This window comes from Lathamus discolor, chromosome 2 (assembly GCF_037157495.1).
Source record: "Lathamus discolor isolate bLatDis1 chromosome 2, bLatDis1.hap1, whole genome shotgun sequence".
NCBI lineage: Eukaryota > Metazoa > Chordata > Aves > Psittaciformes > Psittacidae > Lathamus > Lathamus discolor.
The window spans coordinates 893,025-918,915 of record NC_088885.1 but is presented as its reverse complement, the minus strand read 5'-3'; the positions used below and the strand labels follow the sequence as shown (position 1 = coordinate 918,915).

At 47.3% G+C, this 25,891-nt stretch overlaps 1 protein-coding gene across 1 annotated transcript in view; it reads left to right on the top strand.

The window, feature by feature from the left end:
• The window catches only part of AOAH (acyloxyacyl hydrolase), an 87,622-nt gene that overhangs the window by 6,000 nt on the left and 55,731 nt on the right, over positions 1-25,891 (top strand). Inside the window, exons 4-7 of the mRNA XM_065665364.1 lie at positions 1,378-1,532; positions 16,019-16,114; positions 20,381-20,441; positions 21,547-21,646. Coding sequence (XP_065521436.1) covers positions 1,378-1,532; positions 16,019-16,114; positions 20,381-20,441; positions 21,547-21,646 — 412 coding nt within the window. The remainder of the gene's footprint in view (positions 1-1,377; positions 1,533-16,018; positions 16,115-20,380; positions 20,442-21,546; positions 21,647-25,891) is intronic.

The following is a 25,891-nucleotide window of genomic DNA, read 5'->3' as shown; positions in this document are numbered from 1 at the left end:
ACTGTCCTTTAAAACGCCACAGGTCAGGCTCCCAAAGAAGTGGTTCGCAGAAACTGCCTTAAATACTAAAGCTCACCTGATCCCCGAGTGGTCATGTTGATAGCAGGCATGTCTGAAGATTTGGCAGGGAATCACTGTTTTTAGTACATTCCCTCTATTTGCCTTTTTAATACCCTTTACGAGTCTCCTTTATTTATGCCTGGGAAGCATTTAGGGATGGGGGATGAGGCAGCTTCCTCATTGCAACCCATGTCTACAGCCTGCTAGGCAAGGAGCTGAAAGGAGAGCAGCCACGGCTCGCTGGGGGAGGTAAAAGACTTGCGCAGGGTATACAAAAAGGCAGAGGCAGAGGTGGGACATAGCTTTGTCCCTCCACCTCAGTCCCACATCGTACCCTTACACCCATCCTTGCCTACGCAGTGCAGATTGTTCCCCCTCTGACGCGATGTCACTTAAACACGTTTCACTCTGCTTTTGCTTCAGGCTGGGGAACGACTGGGTCCTGCCTTGTCGGGGCGGGGGGAACATGGAGAGGGAAACCTTTGGTGGTTGTGCCTGCCGGAGCCGGGAAAGCTCCCGGATTTGCACGCCTCGCAGGCAGCAAACGCATGCGATGAGCCCCGGGTCCCTTCCCCCGCCGTGGCTCAGTCCCCAGCGGCCTCTTTTAGCTTTCACGCCTGGTCCTCCCCAGCGGAAGCGCTGCCGGGGAGCTCGCAGCAGCAGCCGGAGATGGATGTTTCTCTCTGCCTGCGGAGGAGGGCAGAGGCGGGACGGCGGCGGGGAGGAGGGCTCCTGGAGCTGGTTCTCTTTTCCCTTTGCAGCACGAGTTGCTGGGGGAGTGTCTCGCGTTATTTATGCTCTGGAAACCGCAGTGGGTTAAGGTCGTCAGTCATCCGCTGCTACCGCGGGAGGCACGGGAGCGCTGAGCACGGCTCTTCCTGCAACCCTCGTGGTCCCCCCAGGCCAGCAGGTTGGGAAGAGATGTAAATGGGGCAATGGGGAGGAGGGAGGTGAGCACAGAGCAGCCCGGGGGCATCCTCACAGCCTGGTCATGGGGTGCACAGGTCTATGGGACTCGCTGGGTTGTGGTGGGTGCCTGCACAGCCACCCCGAATGACCCGAGAGGGGCTGAGGGGTGTGCGAAGGGCATGGGCTGGTTGAGCACCCTGCGATGTGCGAGCATGGGAACCTCCATGCACCCCATGAGAGAGCAGTCATGTGTGTCCCCACCTGGGAAGCAGTCCCTGTGTTACCTGTAGCTGCATGGGCATGCACATCTCCATTCACCTGATGAGACAAGGATGCAGGATGCTCCCTGAGCCATTAGGGAATACACGTACCCTTTCCCACCTGATTTCTTCCTTTTTCCTTCCTTAGGATGAGGGGGTCTAGGCAAACATCCCTTAATTTATTCGGCATCCTCTGGCTCCTGCTTCTGCTGAAGGCTGCCTCTTCCTCCCCTCTCCTCCGTGGAAATGACCCACCACCCTCTTCGCTCCCCTCCGGGCTGTACAAAGGACACACCTGCATTGGTATGTATTCAGGTTTTGTTTGCCTGGTGGACTAGTTCATTCGTTACTCCACTGGTGAGCTGAGAGCTGCGGTGCACATCATAAATCACTCCTTTATCTATGTCAACAGCTGTACTGCACAATGCTCGTAGTCTTTGGCGAAGATTTTGCAAGGCCACGTGAAGTCTGGAGTTATTTTATGATTTTGTTTGTGCGTGGCTGCTTCCCAAAGTTCATGGCTTTGCTCTGTGGGGAATGGCCTCTTGCAAAGCTGGCTGTAAGGTCTATAGTGCTGGGACCTGGAAAGAAGGCATTGTGGGGTCCTGGTGTTTGTTAGTGTTTGCGATGCAGCTTGGTTAGTTGCAGGAAGGGTTAGGGTTAGACCATGTTCTCTGAGGCTCACCCAAGGTCTCCTCGTTGATTTCATTGCCTGGGAAACTCCTTAAGCACAGTTGGTCCATACCTAGGCCAGGAGGCTTTGTGGTCTGGATGGTTGTGTCTGGATAGCCGAGTTGCAAGGGCTGTTTCCTCATATCTCCTTTCCTCCTCTTGAGTGCATGTGCCTGCAAACAAAACAAGTGTTTTGGCCACCCCCTTCTCGTGTGACTGCAGTGGCTGTGGTGATTTCCAGCATAGCTATAGCTGGAGGTGTCCTATAACCTCTGCTAGTGAAGTGATTCCCCAGTAATACTGAAGTCAACGTGAACTGTTCGTATCTCTACACCAGAAATGCCCTTGGAGTTAGATTGTGTATAGCTAGAGAGATGTGGTAGCTTATATTTTGTATGTAAGTGTCCTGGGTTCAGCAGTAGCAGTTATTTTTCTCCTTCTTAGTAGCTGGTGCAGCGCTGTGTTTTGACTTTCGGCCTGGGAGCAGAGCTGATAACACAAATGTTTGGTCTGGCCAAGGACTTTGTGAGCCTCATGCTCTGCCAGGGAGGAGGGGAGGCCGGGAGGAAGCAGAGACAGGACACCTGACCCAAACTGACCAAAGAGGTATCCATACCACAGCACATCATGGCCAGGATGTAACGGGGAGTTACCCGGAGGGGCTAGGGACTGCAGGGTTGGACGAGGTACTGGTCGGTGCTCGGTGGGGTGGGGTTGGGCGAGTTATCGGTCGGCTGGTGTTGAGGTGTTGTATTCTCTTCCCTTGTTATTTCCTTTGTCATTATTGTTATTGGTGGTAGCAGTAGTGATTTGTGTTATACCTTAGTTACTAAACTGTTTGTATCTCAACCCGTGGGAGTTGCATTCTTTTCGATTCTCCTCTCCGTCCCTCCGGGAGTAGAGGGAGGGAAAGGGGGGGAGTGAGTGGACGAGCTGTGTGGCTGGGTTTTAACCACGACAGTAAGCAAGTATTAACAATAGGTATGCCTTATGCATTAAGATCAAAAGTATTATTTAGTCTTCTTTTAGCTTTCCAGAGCACTTCCATGCTGTAAATAGAAACCTTGTTTCTCCATATTTCTGTCATGATTCTCCATGTTCCCGTCATTGTTCTCCATGTTTCCGTCATGGCTCTCCATGTTTCCGTCATGGTTCTCCATCTTTCAGAAGGCGATACAGTTTCTCTCAGCCCCAGATTATTTTCACTGTGGCTCAAGGACGGCAGCTGGAAACAACCACCCTAAACTCGATAAATCCCTGCTTTCGCCTCACTCCTGCACCGTTCCCAGCGCCCCTGCAGATGCTGGCACCGGCGAGGCAGGGTGAACCGAACGCAGAGTGAAGCTGGGGCGATGAGGCTTGTGCAGCCCTTGCAGGGTTCAGCCGCCGGCCACAAAATGAGGGCGAGTAGCGAAACGCAGAAATGATTGTCAGGGCCTGGCCTCGTTCGGGCCAGCAGCCAGTGACCGAGCAGCTGCCAGAGCGAGGGGGAAGTGGTGGGTTCTGATGGTAACGTCTTTGGCAGCTGTTTGGATGGCGCAGGGGAGGCAGCTGGAACCCCAGCCCGTGCGATTTTACACTGGTGTGTTTTGAACACTGGGCGTGAGTGTTGGCTGCCCTTCCTATCCTATTGATCCAGCAAGGCTCCACATTCCCAAAGCAGCAGCCCATTGCATTGCAGTTGCCATGCATAAAATAAGCTGTGATTTTTTAGGGCACTTTGCTGTTTAAGAGTGTGATACTGGATCTTCGGACAAACCAGGGCCTGGTTCTACTTAGCGTGCCGCATGCAGACCCAGAGAGGAGCTGAGTGATGGCAGGGGTGTAACTGCTGGGCAAAGCTGGCAGAGATTCAGATTTAAGCAGCTTATCCGGTTTATGAATGTGAAGATCTGAATCAGGATATCAAAACAGGCACAGGGGCCTGTGCTCACATAGGATTATGTATTTCTAACAGCAAGTATGGGTGGGATGGCCAGTATCATGTATAGGGCAGAAGTGGAGGAAACTGTTTCAGCATCACCTATAGATCACCAAGTAGCACTGAGCTCTTTATCCACTCCTCCCATTCCCCAGAGCTCCTCGCTCTTCTGATTTCCTCCATCCTTGTACCAAATCCCACCAGATTGTGGGTCCCATTGCTGGGACCACCAAGCATCTCCCTGGCATATCTGTTCAGTGAGGAGAAACCAAAACCCTGCCTCCATCCCCAGTTGCTCTCTCTGCAAGCTAAAAGCATTCACATGAGCTTGACTCAGGACCGAAGCAGGCTGTTCACACCTCTGTAAACTGCAAGCTAAAAACAATGTGGGCAGAGCATTGAAACCACATGGGCTGGGCCTGGAAGGGGGGGCTGATGACAAGCATGCAGGCTGCTGTCTGCTGGCCCAGGCAGCCACCTCTGGGCTATCGTAGGATCCCAGCCTGGTTTGGGTTGAAGGGAGCTTAAAGCTCACCCAGTCCCAACCCCTGCCCCGGGCAGGGACCCCTTCCACTGGAGCAGCTTGCTCCAAGCCCCTGTGTCCAACCTGGCCTTGAGCACTGCCAGGGATGGGGCAGCCACAGCTTCTCTGGGCACCCTGTGCCAGCGCCTCAGCACCCTCACAGGGAAGAGCTTCTGCCTAAGAGCTCAGCTCAGTCTCCCCTCGGGCAGGTTCAAGCCATTCCCCTTGGCCTGTCCCTACAGGCCCTTGTCCCAAGCCCCTCTCCAGGTTCCCTGCAGCCCCTTTAGGCACTGGAGCTGCTCTCAGGTCTCCCCTTCAGGAGCCTTCTCTTGTCCAGGCTGCCCCAGCCCAGCTCTCTCAGCCTGGCTCCAGAGCAGAGCTGCTCCAGCCCTCGCAGCATCTCCATGGCCTCCTCTGGGCTTGTTCAAGCAAGTTCACCTCCCTCTTACGTTCAGTGATGGGCTGCTCTCCTGACTGACTCCTGAAAACACTGACAAGCTATCTGTGTCTCTTCCTTTTCACGAGCAGGAAAGTGAAAGCACTGATGTGGTGACCAGCCCCTTAGGAGAAGAAATTAAGCCACGATCAGCTTTCTCTGTAGGAGGAAGATTGTGATTTCCTTTCAACAGCTTGACCCCAGCCCCTGCTAGCTCAGTCTGCCATCTGGGAAGGCACTGGGAGAGAGCCATGAGAGCTTCCTCTGGGTCTTCTTGGCCTTACAGATTGAGACAGCGTTTTTAACAGGCGAAATGACTGCTGCCAAATATACACGAGCTTTTCTTGAAGCAGTGGGTTTTTCCATGCAAGTTAAATGTGTGCTCAGGTGTCGCATCTTTCAAAGTGATTTGCTTCTCTTTTTCTGAGGGAAATGAGGTGGCTGCACATTGAACAGTCACTTCTGAGCACTCCTCTGTGTGTACCACCTGCATGGCCAAGATTGCTCTGTTGCTGGCTCAGGTCAGTCAGAAAATGGTTGCTCCTTCAATAGCAAAATCAATACAATGTTTCTCATTAAGCTTTTCCATGGAAAGTATCACACTTCTTGAAGAAATAGGTAGGAATCATATGACAGGGATGTGAAATGCAGCCTGAATGCGGTATGACTTGGTTGCTTGTTTCTTGTGTTACCCTTGCTAGCGGCGCACCCTGGGTAGGCACCATCTGCCCCAGTAGACTCTGGACATACTGGGAAAGGAACTGATGCCTCAAGGGACTCCCCTGTCCTTAGCACGTCTGACAAATGTATTTTGGGTAGGAACCTATATGCCTATATAGGGAATAGGGCTGGAGGAGAGGAGGGTGCGCACCTGGGGAGCTGCCACAGCACGCTGAACGATTCAAACGACGCACAGGGGAGGCTGGCCAAAACATTTCTGCTTGCAGATTGTTGCTTGTCTACGAGAGAAGGTGACGTTTTTACAGCCACGTTCATTGTGTTGGGAAACGTTTAGACAGAAATTTCCATCAGCCTCAGGAGCTGTAGAAAAAATCACATCATTTTGGCTGCATGTTCTTGGGAAAGTCGACAGCTTCTTTCAGAGAAAGCCTTTTAAGAATGGACTTGGAAAGCATTTGGAAAGTGTCCCCACCTAAAATGGGACTTATACCGACTGCCTTTTAGATCAGGGGAAAGAGGGGGAAAGGACCTGATGATAATTTTTCTGGCTGTAGTATACCTGAGCAGTTCCTAACCATCTCCAACCTGCTCTTAGACAGTACCTGGTCTTTCTAGAAGAATTTTCCCAACATCTGGTAGTCTCCTTTCTCCATCAGTGCTTCCTGCCCCCCCGGCTGGAAAAATCCCCCCCTCCCCCCATTTTGCAGACCTTCCTCTGGGCCTCTTTGCTTGTGATACATTCTGCTTTTTCCTTGAGGTAGACAAAAGGGCTTTGGTACGTGTTCCTATATGCAAAGACCCATGGAGATGCTTTTCCTCAGGTAAGGATGGGGAGTTTTTGCTCTGCGCACTGGCTTGGGAGCTGAATGCTCAGTCTGGTTCTTGTCTCTGGGTTTGGTACTGACTGGCAGTACGGCTGAAGGGATTTATTCAGGATGAGACCTAGAAACCCCTCTGCTAGGTGCAGCCTGACTGTTCCAGTGCAGCATCCTGAGAACAAAAAGCTGTGCATTTTTCTCTCAAAAATGAAGTATGAATGAGCCCTTCAGAGCCTCGGGTCTTTGACTTTTGCCATTGTCCTGGTTTTGGCTGGAATTGAGCTTTCTTCCCAGCAGCTGGTGCAGGGCTGTGTTTTGGCTTTAGTCTGACAGCAGCACTGATAACACACCGATGGTTTAGTTGTTGCTCAGTAGCACTGACCCTGATCAAGGACTGTTCAGTCTCGTGCTCTGCCAGTGAGGAGGGACACAAGAAGCCAGGAAGGAGCAGAGCCAGGACACCTGGCCCAAACTAGACAAAGGGCTATTCCATACGATGGCTCAGTACAGAAACTGGAGGGAGGTGGCCAGGAGCTGACAATCACTGCTCAGGAATGAGCTGTGCATCAGTCAGGCAGGGGTGTGTTGTGCAAGTGTGTTGTGCATCAGTTGAGGAAAATACTGCCTGTTTTACAGGGCAAACAAGGTTTTACTGAAGTTAATGTTAAGGTACCCAAAGACAGTGCAGTAAAACTGGCAACTGTTGACACTGGTGATGATGTTTCATTGGAGCTAAGATCATGCTCTTTTTAGTAGTAGTTTTTTTCTGCTATTTCTGATTAATTTTTAAAGGTTTTATTCCTTACCTCCCATCACCCTGAAGTACAAGAGAACCCTGAAAGGGTCTTTTCAAAATGTCCTGCTCCCTAGCAAAAGAGACTTCATCCAAAACTATCTGAAGCAACCTCAGGAAAGGCAGAAGCTGCCCTGGATGGTGCAGAAAGCAGGAGAGACACTGAAAGACAGGAGGGAACAGCTGTGTTCACCTCTCTTCAGCATGGTAAAGAAAGGAAATTTGAGGAATTCGAGATCAACCAGTTAAATATCAATTCCTATAAAAACCCTGCAATAGTTATAAAAGCTTTATAAAAGCATCTTTCAGAAGTAAATATGAATAAGATCCTCACTGGATTTATCAAGGAGAAGCAGTGTCAGATCACGGTAGTTTTCTTTGCTGATGGGATAATGGCATGCAGCCACAGAAGAAGCAGTAGATGTTACAGCTGGGCTTTAGTAGGGCTTTTGGCACCACCTCAGCACTAATGTAATGGCTGAGAGACTTGTGACATTGATTAAGCTTCTACAGGGCAGGACAAAACGGGTGGGTGGCCTTGTTCAGAGGGTAATTACAAGTGGCTCACTCGCTAAGCAGAAGGATGTACAAAATGAGATCTTTATTGGACCTGTGTTTTGAATATCACTCAATATTTTCATTAGCCGGGATAATGAAATAGTGTGCTATGAAGTGAGCAGCTCATACAAAGCTGAAAAGGTTTGCAAGTACGATGGAGGGCAGGATTAAATTCAAAACAATCTTGACAACTCGGAGCATTTACCCTCGAAAAAGGTCATTTCAGTACGCGTATGTTGAAGGCACTGCAGCAGAAATAGTCAATGGCACATACAGCAGGTGAGGAGCGGCTGGGTAGCATCCCTAGGGAAGATCATTTGGGCTTCTAGTGGCACCATGATGGCATGCTGTCATGAAGAATGCACACGCTGTGCACGCCAAGATGTGTGAACAGAAGTTAGCTTGCAAGGCCTGAAGTAACCCACTACCTTTCTCAGCATTGACAGAGCCTCAGAGGAATTTCTGCCTTCCCTTTTGGGGCTTTGTATCAAGAATGATGCACAGTGACAGGAGGTTTCAGAGACAAACAAACATAAGCTACAAAGACAGTCTGAATAAATTAGAGTTAATTAGTCTAGAGAAGATAAACTTGAGAAAAGATGTTATCTGTCCTTGAAAGCGTGAAGGGGTGATCCATTCTCCAGGTTTATAAAAACCATGACAAGAAATAACAGAAATGAATAGCAGGGGGGACATTCAGTTTCGGAAGAAAAATTCATAGTAGTGGTGGTAGTGAGCGCTGCCATCCGTTCCTGAGATGGATATAAAAGACCTCATTAGAGATCTTAACAGCTCCGTGTCTACCCAGTCCTTTCAGAGCAGCTTAGATAGAATCCCAGACTGGTTTGCGTTAAAGGGACCTTAAAGCTCACCCAGTTCCAACCCCTGCCCCGGGCAGGGACCCCTTCCACTGGAGCAGCTTGCTCCAAGCCCCTGTGTCCAACCTGGCCTTGAGCACTGCCAGGGATGGGGCAGCCACAGCTTCTCTGGGCACCCTGTGCCAGTGTCTCATAGTGAAGGTCCTTAATTCAGTGGGCAAAGGGTGCTCTGGTTTGGCGGAGATGCCATAGATCAACTGCTAGGGCAGAGTTTTGTGGAGATGACTTCTTCCAGGCTGGCTTTTCAGGGGTTCTGGGCTGTGATCACAAGAGCCATTTGCAGACAGCTCCCTCCAGCCGCAGGTATTGGTGCTCCCTCCGGCAGCAGGCTGCCCTGCTCTTCAGGTGATTACCTTTGGCTGCCCTCTTTGGGATGAGGTGGGTAGACAAGGAGCACTCCACAAAGCCAGACCATGGCATTTTCCATCTTCCTTCCCGCCTCCCCACACAAGGGTAGATCCTGTGGGTCAGCACCTGGGGAAGCAGATTTCCTCAGCTTTGTGCTCGATAGAATGCCATTCTCAGCAACCTTTGTGGGTCACCTCTCCCGTTCACCCATGAGCACATAATTCCTGGCGTATGATGATGCACGGTTTTGAAGCATATTTTCAGTTCTGATTACATTGAAGAACGGATGTTTCAGAGCTTCCCAGCAGCGTAAACCACCAGCCTCTACCTGTGTTGATTCCTGTGATAGCTGATGTCCTCAACAGTTTGCCTCCATCCGGCTGTGCGTGAGTGCAGGGGTGAAACATGCCCTGCAGAGACACAGCAGGACCAGTAGCGTTTGGAATTCCCAATAGCTTCCCACAATGGAACATGCAAAATGGACTTGGAGGCTTTTAATAACTGCACTCAGACAAAGTGGCTGTGCACGTATTGTCTGGGGAGGCACCATGACAGAACGTATAATTTACAGCTCAGTGAGTTCTCCAAAAAGGTCATGCCCAATATCACTGTAGCACCACAATGTGGTTTACTCTGAAAGGCTGGGAATGGACTTTGATTATAGCAGCTAGCTGCTAAGCTGCAGCATCTCTCTTCAGTTCACCAACATTGCTCAGTTTACTCAGCAGCAAAATTTGACCTGATGATCTGTAATAAATGCCAAATTTTACCATGGCATTCTTTCCTATGATTATACTTTGAGTAGAAAAACCACAGGCACATCAGTAGCACTGTAGAGATGCTAAAGCAACTATTAAAATAGGAATATTTTCTACAGCTATTCATATTCTTCAGCAACTGATGCTGAAAAATTCATTTTCTAAATCACCCCAAGTCTTGCTGCACGTTTATGGCTGTAAAATGCATATATATCTGTATTGATCACAATAAGAAGGTGTGCTTAGCATACCAGCATACGTACATGTATGTGTGTCTAAATACACAACCATGTATATTCATATGTGCATTTGTAGACATGGGTAGTCTTGTATGCTGTACTTTACTGATGCCTGCCTTTAGTATAAGTATTGGTTGTCTTTTTGGCTGCTGACTGCCACAGTGTGTGTGCTTCCCACTTTTGTTCCTGTTAGCCCTATGCAGAATTTCTTCTGTTCAAGGCAATCCCTTGCAGTGGATTTTAGGAGCTGTGTATCTGAGACAAGTTTTGTGCATTCAGAATCTTCAAATGGTCAAACCTGTGCTACAGGGATGAAGTTATCCAGTTACAGTGACTTCCTCTGCCACCGTTCAGTTAACTTTTAATACCCTTTCCTGATTCAGAAAAGAAAAATATGTCAATGGCCCTCATACTCATTTTCTTTTCCCTATAAAGAAAAAAATGGCCCTCATTTTCTTTTCCCTATATTAATGTGGGAAGCATTTCCATTGGAAATGCCTGGGGCTGTAGATTTTGTTAAATAGGGCTCTTTAAAATGTAACATAGGAAACACAAGGGATCCATTTGGCTGGCAGGTATGGATACCAGAGTTTTCCCCTAGATGCAAACTGAATTTTCTGTACTGGCTTAACTGTATCAGACTCCTCATTGGGTGTCTTATAGAACGAACAATGAATGGAGCTCTGAAGTTAGGGGTCTGAAGTGGCTCGCTGCTATTGCATGAGCAACAGAAATGATAACTGATGTTCCAGGATTCGCTGGGTTTGTTACAGAGCTCCAGTGCACTCAAAATACTGCTATATTAATATTTCAAACATGTCTTTAGGGAGGATACTCTACATAGTTTTATGCCCAATAGCAGGTTTTGTAATAGTGTACCAAGATTTAGCATTTCCAATATGTTTTATGACACTTGGCAAAGTTAGGGGGAACAGCTCCTGTGTATGCCAACATACTTGAGTATGGATACCTGTAATTATATTCCATCACTTCAGGATCTCTGTGAAGTACTTTAGCACTGTGAATGGAATAGGAAGCAAAGTCTGAGTTAAAAGACTTTTACACTCAGATCCCTTTCTAAATTACCTTTCAAAGCAATGAATCCTCTGGCGGTGTACGGGAAAATAGCTATCCTAACTTTGCATTATACAGTTATGTTACTTGAGCTGAGAATGTCCATGCTGGAATGAAATCTTGAGGTTATAAAGGGGTGCTCTTTGAAAGTGTCAGCTCAGTGCTGAGAAGCAGTGAAAGCAGGCAAAATGGATATTGGGAAGTATTAGGAAAGGAATATATAGTGAAAAAGAAAACATTCCCGTGCTGTAACTTTGCATATCCGTGGTCTGCCTGCACCTAGAATGCCCACATGCATGTGCCCATCTCAGAGGAGAAAACCTGATTTCTCATTAGCTGCCCATGTGAATGCTCTTATTTCAAACTGGAATGTCTTGTTCCAGGTTGAACTGGAACTGGGTGAGATGAATTTGGAAAGAGGTGTTTTTACACCAGATCAACACCATCTGCACAGGGAATAGCGGTATCCTCTTTTGTAGACAGGTTCTGGGGACTCCTCATCCGTAGGCTTTAAGAGATGCATTGAAGCCTATGATCATCTTTAAAGGGAAGAAGCAAAGACTGTGCTTTGGGAAAACCTCCATGTTAGAAGGTTATACAACCAGGAATGTGATAGACAGCTTTGTTTATTCAGGGTCTTTTGGTGCAGACAGATACCTGAGGCAGAGGTTTGTTGCTTCACCAAGCGAGGCTCCGGCTCTGGCTCCGGCTCCTGCTCCCCCAGGAGCAAGCAGGGTGACCGCAGCCTGGCTGGCTGAGAGCTCTTTGTGTCCAAGGCCACTTCTGCGGGCCCCGGTGCTCCAGGGCGTATGTTTAATTTATGGCTGGGGAGCAGCGATCTGGCTGGAGGGCAAAAAAGATCTCCAGCACCCAGGAATGTGAGCACAGGATGGCAAAGGGGGATGTGCCAGGTACCAGAGATCCCGTGTAACGGAGTTTTACTCAGACAAATATATCTACAGATCAGAAGCTCAAGAGAGGCAGCTTTCACTACTCAGACACTTCTTGACTTCCCTAGGTGTAATTCTAATTATAGAGCCTTTCAAACGTGTGCGGCAGAAGTGGATTAAGTTAAATAGTCTGCTCAGACTGCCGGAGGCTTCACATCCAGGGAAGGAGTTTCTCTAGCTCTGATTTTATTATCAGAATGTGATTTTTTTCCCCCTGAGCTTATTGGAAATGTCATTTTATTATTACATGCTATTTTTTATTATTACACACTACATGGACAGAAGTACTTCCTGATGCGTTAGTTTGCAGAGTACTGCTGCTGAGCAAAATGGTTATGGTTTTCTCTTATCTCTTCAGAAATTAATAGCAGATGGGACAAGCTATCGCTAAAAGAGACAGGCGTTTTATTAATGGCAGAGTCTAGTTTCTAATGGCCGGTAGGCATTATAATGCCAATGAATTTCTTCCAGAGAAAACATCCTTCAGGCTGTCAAGGAAACCTGTTATTGAGGTGAGGCAGCAAAGTCAATGTCTGGAAACTTGGTTCGAAAGAAAATCATGTGCAACTATAAAAGATTTAGAGCTTTTTTTAACCTTTAATTAAGCAGCCGATCTACATTGCTGCGTGTGCGCCCAGCTCCTGATGAGAAATAAATCACGTCTAAATATCTGCTAAATTAAAAAAGCAAGCAAGAGTTGCTAATGGCCAGATCTGGAAGTGCTTTTCTACCGCTAAGTGCTAAAGTGTTAAAAAGTTTATAATCTTGCACGCATCATAAGTAATTAAAGCAGTGATATTTCTGCAGCCCAAGACAGCCGCCTTCCCTCTGTCCTTTTTGGCTAACTACTTAATTTCCATTTTTAGCCAGCAGAATTAAGACCCATTACAGGCTAGGATAACTGGTTAGCACTTCAGATGATATTTGGTGTGCAGCGAGACTTCTGTTCATTTCATTAGAGGGTACTGCCTCTTACGCTGCAGCCAGATGTGAATTCTTTCTCTGCCACTAAATCCAGAGGAAGATGATATGTATGATTGAAAAGAGAGTGAGTTTGTAGTAGGAATGAGGACAGTCTGAGTTAACCTTCATTTTAAGATACTGATCTTTTGAGGTTTTACCTACGGGACCCAGGTTCTCCTAGAGGATAAAACTGAGTTACTGGGGGGAGCATGTTTTTATCCAGCCTTTTTCCCCAGTAGCCAGGCTATTATTATTGTTATTTATATCCACATAGCATCTAGTGGTTGCAGGTACTGCATGAAGTACTGCACACACTCAGCGATGGCTCCGTTAATTCTCACATGAAGCGAGAATTTGGGCCTGGTTTGATAGACTCCAAATTGACTTATCGATGTGAAGGATTCCCATTGAATTACTGGGATGCTGCTCCATGAGTGGGGTTACCTGCATGGTTGTGTTTGTGATTAAGAATTCTCTTCATATTCAGCTGAGCTGACCCAGAAATAGCTATTCCCTCCCCAACCCACATGGTACTTTGTGAAGTGTGAGAAACTCACATCTTCAGAGGAGGCTGTCTTCATGTATAAGAGAGGAAATGGAAATAAGGGGCTGGGGGGGGTTACCCTCAGCCCAGCTGTGTGGATTTCGAGCACTCAGGCTGTTTGTCCATCAGCCTCTTTCTCTGCATCGACTGTGCTGGAGGTGAGAAGAGAATGAGAGTCGTGGGACAACATCTGAGTCAGAGAGAGGAGCTGCTTTGCACCCTTACCCCGAGACCAACCATCAGGCAGAACCATGCCCAGTTCTGCTTCAGCCTGTGTTTTGGGGACTGTCTGCTCCGCCAGCTCCTGCCTGCAGAAGCATTTTCCTCTGCAGCTTCCTCAGGCTCCCAGTGCAAAAAAATGAGAGGTGAAACAACAGAAGCTGCCTCCTCTAGAAAAAAGTCAAAGGACAAACAAGCTCCTTCCTGTCTCTCTGCTTGGCCTTCTTGCGGTCTTCCTGACTTCCAGACAGCAAGATTGTCTGGTGAAAGCCTGACCTTGGTGAGGGAAGAGAGGAGGGCACAGCAAGAATACATGGGTTTGTGGTTAAACAGCATTTTTGTCATTCAGTTTTTCTGAGCCTCCACCTCATGAATAAAACAGGCATAGCAGGCAGGGGAAGGGTGGTTTTGGTTGGCTGTAGGTTGCTCATGTGTGTTAATAATATGGCCCTGTAAGAATGAAGTTATGCAATGCCTTGTAGGCGTGTTTCCAGGATGTGCGCCACCATCCCAACACTAAGTGATGGGGGTGAAATGGACCAGACAGCCCTGGGCTGTTCTTTGAGCACAAGTCCCTAGCATGCTTTGCCCTCCAGCTTGGATGTCCCTTTTGGTTTCAGTTTGGGTATTTATTATTCTACTTTCTTTTTCCTCCTCTTTATGAGATATTGTGTTTTAATTACCTGTTAATTCTTCTGGCTAGCCTCTGGCTATGTTTGGGAGGGACAGGACAGAAGGAATTACTTGCTTCGGGGTTTTCTCTTGGTTTTATCTGCCTCTGTTTGTTGTCCTGTTCTTTCAGGCTGACTGGAGGTAATGGCTCTTAGCATGCTTTATAGATCATTCCACAGAGGACTTTGAGTGAGCGTTTTATTTAGTAAGTATGGAGAAGTGGGCTTTTATCCCTGCAAAAAAGGTGGCAAGTTCACTATAATTTCCACTGGATTACTGTATTTGGGGTAGAAGAAGTAATAGAAGACTAGAAGATATCGGTCTTACAGCAAGATCCAATTGTATTACCTCCTCTTTGACTCTCTTCTTGATGCATAGGAGCATCAAAGTTATTTACGTTGAAAAACAGCACTTTGATTTAATAGCACAGAGGCAGGGGTGTTTGGAAGGAATTGAAAAGCTCGCTCTGAAGAGCTGTGGCAGTCTGAAAACCTGAACACTGATGCTCTTGAGCTGTGGGAAGAGGTGGATCTGCAGCTGCATCCAAATGCTGCAGCTCTCCTCCATTTCTAGACTGCCAGAGCAAGTCCTGAGAGCTGAGGTTTCTTGCAGAGAGGAGGAAACAGGGTTCAGCTACAGGGATTGCAAAGAGAAATCTTCATTCAGGCTGCTGGAGACTGGTGTCCTTGTCTCCTGGCTGCCTGGGGTACCCAGCTCTGTTACACAGGCTGGCATCTCACGCTGCCACCGGGTCTGACTATATTGCTCAGAACTGGAGTCTCCAAACATGGCTTCATTGTACAATGATGAAGCCACTGCAGAGACAGAGCACAACACGGGCCTGCAGCAATCTAAAACCCACTTGAAATGAACCATTTATGGTCATCAGGTGGATTTTCAATGATTGGTATGTGGGGATTATATTGAACATGCTTCATCCCATAAAATGCCAGAAAAAGTGCTGCACATCTCAAGAAATACTTCCCTATGCAAGGTCTTGGGTCTCAGCCACAGCTAGTCCAGGGAGCAAATGGGTTTTAGCCTTGCTCACCCCCAGATTAGTGATGAGAAATAACCAGCTTCATAGGTCATAGGGAATGGGTTCTTTCCAGCTACAGAAGGAAAGCAGAATGAACTCCAGAGACATTTTGGCATTAACAAATGGGTAGCTGGGCCCAGCAGCCCTGTGCATGCCAAACACTGCTGGGCTTCAGCGGGAAGTCATTGAAGAGCTGCTGCCATGGGTGCTTTGTGATGCTTGGCACATACGTCTGCTTCGTGACATCTTGTGCAGGCTGTCGCACCCACTTGTTTTTGGTAGCCCTCTGTGTGGTGTGTGTTGAGAAGTGTAGAGATCCCCTCAAGTACAGACCTGTGTCCTTTTTCTTGTGGGAAACAGCGAGGGAGCAGGTGGCCAAGCAGGCAGTTGTAACAGTGGCTGTCCCCCGGCTCCTAAATTTTCATCCTTGAAAGGATGGAAAATCATCATTCCAGGAGCCACATCCAGTGCTGTAAAAGCCAGGCTGTTCCGTGCACTCCTCTGGCATCCTCTCTGTGATAACCTCCAGGTTTTGAGTAAAGACTAAAATTCACAGGTATGTTTTCCCCTTGAACACTGATCTGCCTTGGAGCATCCCAAGAAATGAAATGCCCAGTGATGCTTGAAACACCTCCATGGCACAGGGTGCTCCATCACACTTCACAGGTAACCCTGTTCCCTCTTTCTGTTTGTTTGTTTGAAGGGTGCGTGCTTGTGGTGTCTGTAGTCGAACAGCTTGCACAGTGGCACAACAGCACAGTAAAGGCAGCCATGGAGAGGCTGTGCAGCTACATACCTGGTAAGTACCCAATAATGCGCCATATGTTATGTTGGTTCTGCTGTGTGTCTCCGTTAATTAAAAATTCACACGTGGAGCCTGGAAAGGCTTTATCCGCTTCTCGTGCAGCATCTCAAATGGATGATGCTGAAAGACAGCAAGGTGTTCTCTGCAGGGAAGCCAGCGGCATGGCTAAGATGGCTCTAGAGCTGGGATTTCATCCCAAAGTTAGGGTGAATAGGCCCAACACATGCAGACCCCTTCCCTCCCTTTTTCTCTGCTTTGTCTCTTTGTTAGCAGCTTAAGAATAGATTCAGTGTATGCCCAGCCACTCCTCTCTCTTGCCGATATGGGCCTTTATAGCAGCTGCAAAGATGAAAATGTTTTCAGCAGGTCTAGGAAGCCGCTGTTGTAGAATCTCAAAAATGAGCTGAGGTTGACAGATGTAAGATGTGAGCATTTGTTCTGCACAGAGAAGCTATTGAAATGGAACTGATGATGCACGTTTCAAAAGCAATAGCTATTCCACAGGGATATGCGTAAACTCCCCTTTTTCTGCCCCACATTTTATCTGCCCATAAAATCTTAGCTGTCCAAATGCACATCCCTAAATAGAGAATGGGTTGAATGCCAGAACAGCTTTGTGCCTCAGAGACTAAGTAACTGGATCTCACATACATGCTATCTTTTTAACACTATAAATGTAAAAAGACAACTTAGGATTCTTCATTTGAAAGCTGTTTATATGGGACTTCACAAGCTATGTCTCTGAGAAACCGTCTTGCTCTGTAGACCCTACTTTCACAGAAGATGCGTGTAGAATATTAATTCCCTCCTTTCCAAGAGGGGATTTCTCGATGCAGGTTGGGGCAGGGAGGTAATTGCTGGGATTCATTCATTGATAGAATGATACTGATCAGTTTTCTAGTCCATAAGTCATATCCTCAGTGCTTTAAATTACAGGCACACAACTATGAAGCTGCAATTAGAAGCACTGATCCCATTATTAAAACACAATTTTCTTCTTTAAAATATGACATGCGAGCTCTGTGGGCCTGATTCGCTCTGTGGACTTTGTTCCACTGACATGTCAAGATATTTCTTTTCATCTGCCATTTTTTACGCACATAAAATCCTATTATCCGTTGAGTTAAATCTGTATAATCCAGCTAGCTTCTATGAGATGTGTGGATACACCCAATAGGAAAAAAAGCTGACCCTGAACTTGAAGGGAGTGAAAAATCCTATGGATTTTGTGAGAGCTACAGATTTATCCTCTTACGGAAGGGGAATGCTGTAGCCCAGCTTCCTCTTGCTGCTTAAACAATAGAAGAGCTTTGGATGCTCATGAGGAGCAAACCTACTAAAGCAGACCGTGCCATTTCACCTGGAGGAACAACTTCATTATTATACGCAAGCCTACAGCTGATTGCAAGAATGACAGCAATATGTTAATGGCAATGGGGCTTTGTCTAAGGCCAAAATGGGAATAAGAACTTATGTGGTTTTTTTAAAGGGCTTCCTAGAAATTCAAGTACAATCAAGCTGGGGCTTGATCAAGCCTTCAGTGATGTTAAATGATGTCCAAGAGCAGGAAAAACATGAGAGAAAAGTTCAGTACCCATCAATCCCCCTCAATCAGACACGATTGCATCCTTATTCATATGGCAATATTTGTAATGTGTGTGATTCAAGCAACAAGGCCAATAAACCTATGAAAATAAGAACAGTGACACCATGAGTGAAGGAGGCTCTTGAGCAGTCAGAAAGGGAGGTCTGGGGGCATGGGCTGTATTTATGGTGCAAGGATGGATGTTTGCCTGGACACTGGGAGGCTGCCTGATGAAACAGAGGTGCCTGGTACCTGAAATGTGCTTTGAGACCGCCTGCCCCTGGCATTGCCTCTGGGCCATGCTCTGCCTCTGTGTCAGCCACTGCTGTGTAAACACTGCAGAGCTCAAGTGGAAATGGCATCCTGATTAATACCATCTTTCTTGCAAATATTTACCCTCTGGGATTCAGCCAGCATTTGTGTTTCTAGGACTATGAAGCTATAGAGGAAAACCTGGGGTTTTATCAGTGCCCTGATTTCAGCTGGGATAGAGTTAATTTTCTTCCTAGTAGCTGGTACAGTGCTGTGTACACAACAGTCAGGTAAGAACAGTGCTGCTAGGGGATCTCTTTTACCCAAAGCTGGGCAAAAGCAAGAATACTCTAAATTTTCTTTCCATTTTCTGCATTTAGTTTGGTTTAAGGTCTTCTCTTGCCCCTGAACACTCAAAGTTACTCATCATTTTCCCTCTCTCTTTCTTCCCCTCCTTTCTGACTTACGCAGCTTATTCCTAGCAGAGCTTTCTCTGTGCAATAACTTCTCCTTGTGTGTGTTAGCAGAGCCGGAGGTTTTTGAACGCATGAGTGCAGGCTCTCTTGGAGGGCAAGTCCTATAAACACTGCTGTGGTTTGGGTCTGTTTTGCTGGAAGCTAAGGCATAAATGGCATCAGTATCTTCCGAGAGGACTCTATGTGCTCAATGATGATTTTATGTTATTGCTGTTCATTTTACCAGCTGTTTGTTACACTATGGGGTAGTCACATCCCAAGTTTTCCTCTATGCTTAAGGAAACCAGTGCCTAGAAATCAGGGTGACCAGCAGAGCCTCAGCATCAGCTTCCCAGCCAAACCCTCCCCTCCTGGGTTGGGGAAGCCAGCCACCTTCTCTTGCAGTCTCCTATAGTTAGCCAGGTGCCTTGATGGTAAGCCTCATGAGAGGGAGTTTTAATCAGCGATGATACCGAACGCAGGGTTATTGATGTCTGTGATGTCTTTCCTTTTAGGTGAACAAGAATAGAATGTAATTCTAGCCAGGAGACCAATTTTTAACTTGCAGACTGCTTCTAAAGAGCCAATAGAGAGTAGTTATGTGGCAAAGGAGGTGAAAAAATGAAGCTAATAACTTGATTGAAATAAAACACCCGGCACAGGATAAGAAAAATCAGCTATCGTAGTTACAGAAGCTGTCTGCAACATCATATGCTGCGGATATTATCCTTCATTCCCTGCTATGCCCTTCTGGTCCCAGCCCTACTTTCCTGGGTGCTGGTTGCCAGCCAGGGTGTCTGCAGTCCTGGCAGGGTAGGAGCTGTGGGAGTGAGAGCACACCCATGCCTACTGATCGAATCAGTGCTGGGAGGTTTTGCACCCTCCCCAGACCAAAACCACCCTCCTTGTATGCAGCAGACCCCTGGCCCTGGCATGTCCTGATGCTGGGTAAAATTGAACATTCAGCTCAGCACTGGAGGGAAGCCGCTGCTCCGGGTGTTCCTGAAGGTGAGCATACTCCGTTTGCTTCCCCAAGTGCAGAGACTTATCTGTCGGGGTAATGGAGGTGCGAGAGAAAATGTCACCTCTCAGGAATTTCAGGAGCTGCAAGTTTGTTGTCCCTGCACTTGTAGGAACCTGCATCTCCATGAGTCTTCAGAACACAGCTCCTGCCGAAACAAGGCTTGAGACTGCCTTTGCAGGATACATATGTGCTTAACCAGGTCTTGTCTGCTGGGGCCAAGGAACAGTCACTTTTCCTTTGTGGGAGCTGTCAGACCAGTGTACCCGTATTCAGATCCTGGGTGTGGGGACCACTTTACTTTTACAATGGTACCTTAAAGAAACCTGTGATGAGCTGTCCCCGGAGAGCATGCTTCAGGCAGATTAAAGCAAGCCACCTAAGCCAGCATCCTGAAAAGGCTCAAGGCTGCGGGCTGAAAGGAAGCCAGACAAAAAGTGCCAAACACCGGTTTGGATGCAATTACTCCCGTGCAACTCCTGCTGTACACAAAGCGGATTCTCTTAACTCTCACAGCCCCCCAGAAGCTCCGAGGCAGCTCTCGCGGTAGCATCAAGCCCAGCGTCACTTTCTGTGCTTTGATTTATGTGCTTGTTCTCTTTCGCCCCGCAAACCTAGCGAGCTGTTTGTTTGAGCTGCTTGGAAGGTGCTGCAGCGTGTGGGGTTTATTTCCATGATGCTGCACTTGGGAACATCTAACAAATACTGGTTACCCTTTTTAGTCGTTGTCACGTGGCTTCTCTAGCCTAAAGCTATAGAAGGGTTTTAGGCAAGGTTAGCCCTTCACGTTTTCCCATTCTCAGGTGCTAGACTGACGTTGTGAACTCACACACATTCTCCTGAGACAAACAGCATTCACCTTAGTGAACCAAGCCCTGCTGTATTTTGACTGTTATAAAACCAGTTTCGCCATGCTCCATTAGTTACCAAAAATTTATGTTTTCTAGAGAAACTGCAAGGTTTCTGTTACATACTTGCTGAACTTTACGGACCACACATAGCTGAGCTGTAAGTATTGCTGTGTCCTCTCAGGTCTCAGTTTGTTCTTGACATGGAGGGATGCGGTGCTGGGTTGAAGTGCAGGGCTTTCATTCTTGAAATCGCATTATGATCATTAAAGCAGAGATGCTGGAGAGTGATTGTGGTTTGGCTTTGGCACAGCTCTTCCTGAGTGAATAAACAGGGGCTGCCATGGGTACCTGTTTTCATACTCCATTTGAATCTCAGATCAGGCCCACCTGATGTAATTACCTTCTGAAAAGCAGCTCATGTGGCTGAGGGAGGAATTTGAATAACCCGTGTGTGAGAGACAGATTCTGCAGCCGCACCGCTGTAACACTTGCCTCTTGCTTTCCCTTCTGCCTTAAATCAAGCTTTCTAATTGTCAGCCCCTACATGCTCTCAGCCCCAGCCTTGATACACACTCCTGGGGAAGCCTACTAAGTAATGTAAGTGATTAGAACAATAAAATGTAGGTCGTTTTATTCCCCTTTAAAAGTCCTTAGTTTAATTACCAGAGCTTTTGCTAGACCTGCTTTCTCCCCAGGGTTTTTACTTTCCTTTTAAAACTAGCCAAGGGACTGCAAAGTGCTTACAGGACTAAGCAGTGCTATAATCACACATTCTAATGTAATTCCTGATTAGCCCAGAGGTGTGTCCCAAAAAGCAAGAAGCGATCCTTGCAGTTGTGCTTGGTGATTAAAGGTTAAGGATCTTTGAAGGGTTTCTGGTTGTTTTCTGGAGTTAATGATTGAACGTTCCTATGTGCCAAACCACATATGCATTAACTTTAACCTTTAAATCTTTGTCAGACTTATGATTTATTGAGAAAAAAGCCAGAACAATCATAATGTGCTTGATTCAGGTGCTGTATATAAAGCACAGCGCTTTTTCATCATCCTGGGACCCAATTTTAAACGCTGAATAGGATGCCATGGCAGGAAATCGTTAGGACCCAGCACTGTACTGAGCAGCGAAGCGATTACCAGCCCCAGTGAAGAGAGCTGAGGTTATTGTTTGGTGTCGGGGAGATTTAGCTTCCCATGGAAATAGCTTCTACTTTCAAGCACCCAGAAGAACATAATAGTCTTTGTTTATGCACCATTTCCTTCAGCATAGACAGGGAAATGAATGCTGATGTGGTCTGCCATTCCTTGAAGCTGTGTAAACAGGATCCAGGACAACCGCTTTGTCATCTCTACAGGCCTCCAAAGGTGAGTTGGTTTTCCATGATTTTTCAGAGCTGCTGACTGTGGAAGGTCTTTTGAGCTGGCACGCAAGGGCACAGGGGCTTCCAGTGCACGTGCGTTGGCTGGGGGATGAACTTCAACGTTGTGAGTGCGGACACGGTGAGAATATTTGCGTTTGAAGGAGAGGTGCCTGACACACGTTAGCTGTGTGGACCATCAGTGCTATGGTTGTGGGAGAGCGGGAATTACAGGGCTAAATTCTCTTGGGTCAGAGGACAAGAGCATGGAAAACAAAATCTCACTTGGCACGCTCTTTATTGTACAATAACCCCAAACCAGGTACTCAGCCGAGGTTCGTCTATACCACCGTGGCACTGGTGACATGCGGGTGTATCCCCACATTGCCTAATCTGCTGCGGCAGCCTGGGTAGGTTCTAGTTATCCACTGTAGATGTGGGGCTATTAGACTTGGATTAGTCTGCAGTGCAAGAGGTTTAAGCTAATATGCATAATCTTTGCCACAGGCTGGAAGCATATTTAGTTACCATCCCTTTTTTGATGTACAGTTCCTTGCTACACCACAGTAGCTTGATAGCATGTCCTAGACCTTTGTCACTTGGACACATACATGTCTTCATAGGTGTCTAAACAGTTTTTGGGGATGTTTTTAGTTGTGGCTTGCGTATTTTGTCCCAGTCATCCCCCAGCCCTGATCTCATTAAAACCTGTGAGTGATGGTGGTTGTCTGGCAGTGCTGAAAAGCAAGGGATTCACATAGGCACCTATTTTTGTAAATCTTTTTCCCTGCATCTGGATGGATGAAGACGTTTGATTTCTAAAGGCGTGCATAATATGCTTTTACACAGGGCCGCATCCGACAGCTATTGAAATCAGAGTCTTTTTATGGGCTTTGGTGAGCTGTGGTTCATCTCCAAGATGGGTTTACTTCTGTCAATAATAAGAAACCCTTGCCTTCCATGAATGGCAGTAACTCTTGTTTTACAGCAGGTGTATGTCCTGTATGACTTCTGTGCTCCCTGTTATGCCAACATAGAGATACGTAAGTGTGCAACCAGGCAGGGGTGAAAGAAGATGGGTGCAGGCAGCAGAGAGGGCCCACGCTAACTTGGCTCAACCAGGATGCCCAGGCTTCATCAGATGGGTTCCTTCGGAAACCCTGCATCTGGTGAAACAGTTCCTGGGTCCTTCCACCCGCCTCCCATGGGTCTGGGAACAGGGGCTTCTGGGGGGGTTTGTTCTCTAAACAAAAGTTGGACTCTCATTTGCATGGCCTGGAGACTCCCTCTGGGTGAGTGGCTCAAGCAAACCCTCTCCCTTCCAAGTGGCAGTAAAATCCCTTTCTGTCCAGGTCCATTTGTTTCTTATCGGGAATAAGGAATTCTGTCAACAGGTCTCTCCTGTTCAGCTCACCTGATGCCCTAAGGCAGCGTGAGGAGGCTGTGGGAGATCGAAGGTGAAGAGCAGTGCTTAGAGTTCATGCTCAAGGGGTTGATAAACTGCCCACAGTAACTCTGTGACATCTCAGACTGGGCAAAGATGAATTATGGGTGAAAAAATTAATACACAATCAGAGAGCCGCTGCATAAAATGCACTTTACCTCACATTTGCTTCTTTGGTTTGTCAGTTGATTGATCACTTCAGTTATATGACCCTGCAAAAGCTGGCACAGTCCCCTGCCAGGGGTTTCAACAAGACTTTAATACTAATGACTGGTTTGTTCAACTCTATTGATTTTCAGGTACTTCATTTATTCATTTGGACTTCTGGATGCCCGTTTTCCCAGAATTAGTATCAGATTTGTACTGGCAAAGGGAGTAAAATAAACACAGAGTTACTTAAATGTGGAGTTACTTGCCCTTACGAGGCTGAATAATGTTCATGTTTGATTGCCTTTAAGGTGGCAGATATCAACATGTAGCTGCTTTTTCAGTCAGTAGTTTGTTTTGTTCTGTTGCTGTGATGTTGATCTACTGAGATTGTGTATCTTGAGGAAAGACTTGGCTTTGGGAACTATCTACATAATGGAGACACTGCAAGCTGAGTAAATGGTACGTGTGTTGTATTACATACTTCCCTGGTCTCTGACAAATCAGCACAAATGATATTTTTTGCCAGCCTGCCTGGAGCCATTAGCACTCTGCAGTTATTCTAGGAGGCTTGGCTCTAATGATGAATATGAAGTATTGCTCTGTTTGAATGGAGGGCAATGCTCTCAAGTGCGGAGTTAGAGAAGGGGAGCATCCAACATGGGCAAGCGTGGTCCCTCCCACTGCACCTAACTGCCCAACAAGAGGTTCTCCTCTACCCTTAATATGAGGTGGCAACACTGAGGAGTCCTTCAAGCCAGGAGGCAAAATAACAGAATCACAGAACCCCAGCCTGGTTTGGGTTGGAAGGGACCTCAAAGCTCCTCCAGCCCCAACCCCTGCCACGGGCAGGGACCCCTTCCACTGGAGCAGCTTGCTCCAAGCCCCTGTGTCCAACCTGGCCTTGAGCACTGCCAGGGATGGGGCAGCCACAGCTTCTCTGGGCACCCTGTGCCAGCGCCTCAGCACCCTCACAGGGAAGAGCTTCTGCCTTAGATCCAACCTAAATCTCCCCTGTTTATATTTAAACCCATTCCCCCTTGTCCTGTTCCTTCAGTCCCTAATGAAGAGTCCCTCTCCAGCATCCTTATAGGCCCCCTTCAGATACTGGAAGCTGCTCTGAGGTCTCCATGCAGCTTCTCTGAGGACCCCAGGACTGTAGGCAGTAATCCAAGAGCAGAGTAGAAGGGGAGAATGACCTCCCATGAGACCCATACGGCACACCAGAAATAGGCTTACCATAGGTACTGAAAACTGGGCGGTGGCTAAAGCTGCTGTGATATGCCTTGTGGTTAAGCTACATGAGCAGCAGATACTGTCAACATCTGCTGCAGCACCACTGCAAAGCGGTGACAGTGGGTCGGTTATCCAAGCTTTAGGGTGGCTGGGTGTTTTATTAGTCAAAAAGGTTTATCAGCTCAAATGGTGAGGGACTTTCTGTGGTACAGAATCATTCCTCTGACAAGAAAAAAGGGCTGAAAGAAGGTGAGGGGTTTTAAGATACTGCCTGCCAAGTGTCCTGTCTGGCTTTGGGAACAAGCAGGTTGGCAGCTTGTCTCTAGACTGCTTTCAGCCGGTTGGCCTGTTCAGTTAAATGGTAATACTTTAATTGATCTTGTTGGGGCCAGAATAGTGGCTCGACTTCAGCACTGGAGTCCTGCTGCTGACAAACTCTTCAGTGGCCTGTGTTAGAAGGAACGTGTACTCTTCTTTCTGCCTTTCAGAGTGCCTTTTCTGCTCCCCATCACTTTCATGCGCAGGACTATTAGAGACCTTGTGGCTGCAGGTTTCAGCTTAATGCCCAGCAGTAAGATTTTGCTGGGAGTCATCTTGCATCACCAAAAATATGCATATTTATGCTAATGTCATTTCATCTTCCCAAAATAAGTGCCATTGCCACAAGCACTCATGCTTGTTCAGGTCCCCTTCATTAGGTCTTTCACTGATTTGTAAAGAGCAAAAGCCACATCCCTCATGGACATTACTGCAGCCAGGCTCAGACCTGTTCCCTTCCTTCGAGACCATGGGCTGTAGAGCCTGGGAGGCAGGCTGGGTCCTGGGGAGCCAACTGCCCTCCTTTTAGCCTCTCCTTTTTGGAAACGGCTGAAATCTACGGAAACACAACCCCCAGAACCCAAACCCCACAACCTCACCCTTCCACCAAAGAAACCTAAAGGAAATAGGGTGGCATGGGGTTAGCAGGGCACAAAAGTGTGAGGATAAGGAGTCATTGCTTGGGGATGCTGACTGCGTTTTGCAGAGGCAAGCTGGAAAAGGTAAATCAGAACATTCCATCCAGAACAGGGTCCAAGACTGAAAAAAACAAGGGGCATAAAATGACCAGAAGTCAGGGTAATTTCCCTGGGCAGAGAAGGGACTGAGCCAGGCTTTGATTTAGATCTGGGCTTGCAGAGAAGGTCCCTATTTTGCATCCAAAGTACAGCCTTTGGTTTGGCTGTGCCAATCCCCTTACACACTCTGCAGGGTAAAAGGTGGCAGTTGTAGAACAGATCTCAGTTTTGCCGGTGCTGTTTAACAAACTTTGCAGCATTTTGGTACCTTGGTCTGTGTACTCCTGGTAAAAGGATGATGAAAACGAGTTAGAAGGGAAAATTGGAGCCTCTCGTAACTGTCCGCTCTCCTGGGAAAGAGCTGGCTAAC